At 46.9% G+C, this 6,063-nt stretch overlaps 1 protein-coding gene across 2 annotated transcripts in view; it reads right to left on the bottom strand.

Annotated features, from left to right (window-relative positions):
- Nucleotides 1-3,603: 3,603 nt before the first annotated feature.
- Nucleotides 3,604-6,063, bottom strand: part of LOC104524588 (voltage-dependent calcium channel gamma-5 subunit) — a 4,120-nt gene continuing 1,660 nt past the window's right edge. Inside the window, exons 2-5 of one of the 2 annotated variants that reach the window (XM_010167518.1) lie at nt 5,979-6,063; nt 5,065-5,205; nt 4,281-4,426; nt 3,604-3,861 (exon numbers count right to left, since the gene is read on the bottom strand). The exon at nt 5,979-6,063 is cut by the window's right edge and continues 1 nt beyond it. In XM_010167518.1, coding sequence (XP_010165820.1) covers nt 3,604-3,861; nt 4,281-4,426; nt 5,065-5,205; nt 5,979-6,063 — 630 coding nt within the window. The remainder of the gene's footprint in view (nt 3,862-4,280; nt 4,427-5,064; nt 5,206-5,978) is intronic. The other variant, XM_010167519.1, reaches the window with a different exon arrangement.

Genomic DNA, 6,063 nt, shown 5'->3' with positions numbered 1-6,063 from the left:
AAGCAGCAGCTTCATACCACCCTTCTGAGCAAAAGCAGAACCAGGTTGCCTCAAAACATCTACCCAAACCTCACGTCACCACAGCCCCAGCTTCCTCAGCAGCCACAACAGCTCAGCAGTACTCCAGGTCTGCATCCCTACTGGGTGAGGGTTATTGCCCGGCGGGAGGTCTTGTCTCACCTTGACCTTCCTGGTGGCTCCTTATGTCCACTGGCAACACAGGTGCAAGGGGAGCAGCACTGGAGGGCGTTTCAGCTACACCTATATGTGGATTTATATAGAGAAATATTTTTTCCACTGTGCAAGAAAAGGCTCTGGAGCCATGACCTGCTCCAGCAACAACTGAGGGAGAACATGACCCAGCACAGCCTCATTATTCCTGGCTACTTAATTACTGCTCACGACTGGTCTCTAATGAACTTCTTGCATCTGTATCTCATGATTCAGTAAGGGTTTTCAGAACACTCCTAATTAATGAGTAAACAGATCCCATTTGCACTGAGGCCCATCACACCTGGGACCATTGGAATGACATAGTGGAAGGGAACAAGGAGGAGAGCATGTCCTGGGGGCAGGAGGGGAGATGCTCACAGAGAGGTGCTTTCATGCCCAGGGAGATATGGGCCACAGAATGCCTCCCTGGACTTACAGAAAGGGCATTTCATTTCAAAACCTCCAAACACACAGTGGGAAGGTGCCTCCCAGAAGTTCCCTGAGAAGGTCTCAGAGTGCCCAGCTTCCTGACCAGCTTCACCACAAACTGCGCAGGCTGGGGGCGGTTTCTTCAGTTATCATCCATCCCTCCACGTGGGAGACTGATGACAGGGATGGAAAAAGCTTCATCCCACTGCAGTCTTAAGGAGCACCAGGGAGCAGCGAACTGTGCATGGATGAGGCAGCGCCAGGTTTTCATTTAACCTTTAACCCCAGTAATTTGCTCTAACACTAGAGTTCAAGCAGACACAGCCGCACGCACCAAAAGTCTGACTCCAATTAGTCATTCACGCAAAACAAGAGATATTTTTTTTTCTTCTAAGTGCAAACAATTTTCTGTGAAGCGTCAGACGAGCAATTACCTTCCTACCATCAGCTGCTTGACTCGTCCCATCGGCAATGGAGGTGGCGAGTTGAAGGATTTCAGTCTTGTAGGGATTAAACTTCTAATTTATTAAACTAAAATGTAGTTTATCCTCAGACTCCACTTTTCATGGATTGCAATCCAAGTGACAGACACGGAAAGGACACAGCGTGAGGCTGGCACTGAAATAAGGGTGGAAGAAGGGCAAAAGGAGGCAACTGAGCAGTGTTCTTTGGGGAGCGAAGGATGTGGCATAACAGAGATTAAGGTGAGGTGAGACCATGCCAGAGGGGGAGGAGAGGTGTTTAAATGAGTAGGTGTCCTAAGAGGGTACTACAGTTACTTATTGGGCATTTATTGCTGTGGAGAACATCAGCTGCGGGGTGATGCTCAAGGGAGAAGGGCCTCACAGGGTGGCTGGGCTCTGCAGCTCACCCCACCACCTCACCCACGCTACCCTCATGTCTCTGTGCTTCAGAAGCTCTGTAGAAGTTTCTTCACAGTCAATGAAGGTGTGACACTTGCATTCAGAGGCCCATAGCCATCCATGCTCAGAGCTGCTGCCACACTGGGCACTGTTAGAGGGACGGCAACATCACCTGATGGCACAGCCACTGTTGCCCGTGTTTTACCAAGCACCACATTTTCCTGCCCAAAACCAGAATTTGCTGAACCAACATTATTTTCATCACTGGATGGCGGGGCTGGATTTTGCTTTAATGCTTGAACCTTCCCCCCAGTGAACCCATCACGTAGCACTTACAAACTGGGTTTTAAAATGAGAAAACAGACGCCTGAGGGTAATACAAAAACTAAGGGTAAATACAACTGTGTCTACAAAAAGATGCCCTGGTTTTAAACCATAGCAAATTAGGAGGCAGTGACACTAGATATACACTAGATATACATTACTTGCTTATCTGAAGAGACTGGAGAAGAAATAATCCTGTTCAAGAGCTGGTTGGATATATGCTTGCAGTGTGGTCCCATGGGATGGACATCAGAGTTGATGCAAATGGTGCTGGGCCAGGACTTGGACCCTACTTGGGAGTAGTTTATAAATAATAGATACAGATTAAATAATAAAGAATAAATAATAACAAAGGGGTGCAACATTCATTACATGATACGCTATGAATGAGGTTCAAAGTACACACTTTGTATTCATTTTAATTACAGGAAAACAAAACAAGCTCAAATATACCAAGAATCCCTGGACAGTTTTGTTATACAGAAAGGCAATTTTCAGAAAAGTTTAAAATAACAAGAAGAGAAATAAAATTTGAACAGAGCTCTTTCTCCTGCGAGGGGACAAGCTGGCGGCTTGCACAGGAGCGCACGAGGGAGCACAGCCTTTTCCTTCCCTGCCCGTCGTTTTCAGTCAGAGTGATGCTCTCACCCTGGCAGCTGCCAACTCTTGTAAGACCAAAAAAATGCCAAAGCATCCTATGAAATTTTAAAACTTAAAACCTCAAAATAAGGTTCATACACACACAGAAAAGCAGCTAAAATACCATTTTCTTGCCAAAATGAAATATAAGCCAACTACTTTGCTACGCTAGACTAGTGCCATTAGTTTCAGCTACATCACTTTACACCAGTTTGCCTTTCACCAACATAACTTGCACTTTTGGCCACAATTTCCCCTAAATCCTGCATCTAATGTTTCCTACGGGAAAGATTTTGATAGTTTTCCATTCAATGAGCACTGAAATTCTCCCAGTCACTCTTCAAACCTCCAGTCTATGGGATGGTGGAGGAAATATGGGTGCCTGAGCCACCCAACAGCCTGGACACCCCGGGTTGTAGTGCCTCTGGTCTTACACATGATATTTAAGCAACAATTTACAAGTAGTTGTAGAGAAACAACAACCTGCTTGTGTCTAAACCTGCTGAGGTATAGTCGAGAAAGATGGCTATTTCCCATCACAGCCTGGTTCAACGTGATATCCAGCAATGACTGATATCAATAAGTAAATAATTGAATCAAGACAAAATTTATATTATTAATGATGGCTATTGCTCAGAAATTTACACAAATCTTTTACTCCTACCGGTACTTAGGCCATTAAATCTGTAATTAAATGATACAGCCAAACGCACAAACTTTTGCAGACCACCTAAACAAAAAAAAAATAATACACTTTAAAAATTTTTCTTAATTCTACTCTATTTTCTTTTTTTTCTGCTTTTGAGTCCAGTCCTGGATTTATCCTCCAGGCAGAACTGCTGTTTGCTCAGCAGGATGAACTGAAAGAAGATGACTTTTGGAGTGATTTTTGGTTATACAAGGAAGAATTAAAAAAAAAAACCAACAAAACAAAACCCAAAAAACAAAGGAAGGAGAATATCCCAATTCTCTAGGGTACATTGTTGGTTATATAACCCGTCTCTCTGGTTATATTTATGCTCCTATAAATAGTGAATTGTGGCCCTGAAAGAGTGGCCTAAAAAAAAAGACAAATGGAGTCAGGACGTAGCGACTGTTGGTTCTTGGGTGGGAACGGGCGCAGGGGTGGTGGGGCTCAGCACGGGGACGAGGACATCTGGTCGTAGTCAGGGCACTTGAGCAGAGCTGGGTAGTTACTGTTCATCTGCAGGGACGCCTCGCTGGAGATATCCGAAGGGCTGCGTCCCCGCGCCCACGCGTCCGGGTGCAAGAACTGCCCTGAGTAGTCGGAGCAGTTGCTCAGACGGGGACGGTAGAAGCCGGGGTGAGGTCGGTAGATGTCCTCAGCTGTGTACCGCTTCATGAACAGGTAAACGGACATCACCCCGGCACTCTGCAGGGGAGAGAGACCCACCTGATGCTCACCAAGCCAACAGCTGCCTTTGCCACCACCACCAACACAGAACGAATAAATAAATAGCTTTTTTGCTCTGCTGATGACGTGCAAGGGCTCCTGAGGACACTCACTTCACTGCCCTGTGACCCAGGTCCCTGCAGTAAATAATGTGGCACAGTCACATCTCCTCCTCCTCTACATTCACACTTGGCAGCAAACCAAGATCAAATGCCCCATCAATCAGTGCTCCAGGCTCGGAGTCCAACCCCACTGTCTATGTCTCCCACCATACTATAAAATTGCCCACCTGCCCTCACAGCTACCCTTAAACCCCGTCCCAGTCCTCTTTTTTCCTCACAGCCTCAGTGCCTCCCCTACCCCAAGAATGGGATACACTCATGACAGCTCCCAGGTACCTCTGTGAGAAGGAACGAGATGGCAGAGAAAGCAAATGACCATCCGTATTTGTAATTGAAGAATGTTTCTGAGTCCTTGGTCCTGTTCAGCATCTCGTCGTTAATGCTGGATATGTAGAGGACCAGCCCCACCACCAGCGACAGACCTGGGGAGAAACCAAAGAGAAGGACAATGGGAAACTTCTTGGTGATGAAACTGCTGAAGAATCACCTTCCTTTAAGACCTGACTCGTGGGTGAAAGTGTAAAACTGTGGAAATGTGCTTGAAATAACTGGGGAAAGAGGCTGCTTCCCTGCTGAGCTAACCCGAGGTGCTCGTCCCATTTCACTCAAACTGTTTGTTACCTGCTCAAGCAAGTCCATGTGCAACAGGCAGGAGCTGGCTTCAAAGCTGGGCTGTCACAGCTATTTGTCTAACACCAGCACAACACCATGAATAAAACATTCACTTGTCTCATGTAGAAACATCTCGGCTCAGCAGTTTGAAGTTTCTGATCTCTCCTGTGACCAAGGTGCTATGAGAGTCCTCCTCTCCTCCAGCACCTGCTCCCATGGTGGTGGTCGGTGCTTTCCCCTGTGTCTCCTCACCGCTGCCACAAACGAGTCTTGTACCAGGTGATTTTTCCATCCTGCAAACCCAAGCAGGCTGCAGGGCCAAGCTGGGAGCCCTCATGTGTGGTGATAACTCTGATGAGGAGCTACCACAGCGGGTTAGGAGAGCACCAGCAGCAAACAAAAGCACGGACAAGGGTTTTCAGGAGAAAAGCTGGCTAGCAAAACTCACCTGACAAGATGAAGAATATTCCCGAGACAAAGGCGAGGATGGTTCTGTGAGGCCGAATGTGGCCGATGTTGCTCAGGATGAAGCCGATGAACATGAAGAAGAGGCTGACCAGAGGGAAGGGGGTGGCAGAGCGGATCATCTCTGCAGGGAGACGAGCAGAGGAAAACGAGAACAGGTCAATCCTCCAAACACAGCACAAGAAATGGGCTTGACTGGGTGAAATGGCTCCTGTTCTGCTGCTCTCTGACCACCTTTTGTCCTTCCTCACTCCTGGTTAAAGTGGCTGCTCCCCAGGCCCTAGCAGGGGTTCCCCTCTTACGTGTCTTTGCTAATGAGCTGAGTGAAGAAGTGACTCTGGCTGGCTGCAGAAACCTCTGTTAATGTTGGTATTGCGAAGAGTTTCTATATGAAGTGCTACATGGGAAAAAACCCCATCACAACCTGCATTTTTCTCTAGCTTCACTGCAAAACTGTTTGCTGAACACTTCTGTTTATTAAATCAGACTGCGGAATTCATCGTGAGAGCTGTGACACTCCATCCTTAATTCATCCCACTATGTCATGTGTAAGATTGACAACTACTCAATAAATACAGCTGCAAATTACGGAGAGGAGACTCTAAAGCCAAACACTTGCATAAACATCAGCACTGAATAGCCAATGAAAGGAAATTGAATGGCTTAGAGCCTCTGTGAGCATCCTGCCATGAGAAAGGGATGTCCCCAAAAAGCTTAGGAGCACATCGGGTGACTCGTATATAGTAAAAGATGGAGTTGCACCCTTGCATGGTGGCACTATTGGGGAACCAGGAACTTCTTCAGCTAAAAGGGGATTCCTTGAAGGGATCCCTCGTGACCCTTTGGTGCTCACTTTGGCTCTTACCTGTCAGAGTAAGACCCCACTGAACCACTTACTCAGGACATTGACTGTGGATTCAGATGTCAGTTGGATGTTCATGGGCATGACGTATTCGATAGTGAAGCACCGGCCACGCTCTTC

The sequence above is a fragment of the Antrostomus carolinensis genome, unplaced genomic scaffold (genome assembly GCF_000700745.2).
Source record: "Antrostomus carolinensis isolate BGI_N321 unplaced genomic scaffold, ASM70074v2 scaffold4995, whole genome shotgun sequence".
Taxonomy (NCBI): Eukaryota; Metazoa; Chordata; class Aves; order Caprimulgiformes; family Caprimulgidae; genus Antrostomus; species Antrostomus carolinensis.
The sequence above is the reverse complement of the archived record's forward strand: the minus strand, read 5'-3'. Positions and strand labels throughout refer to the sequence as shown.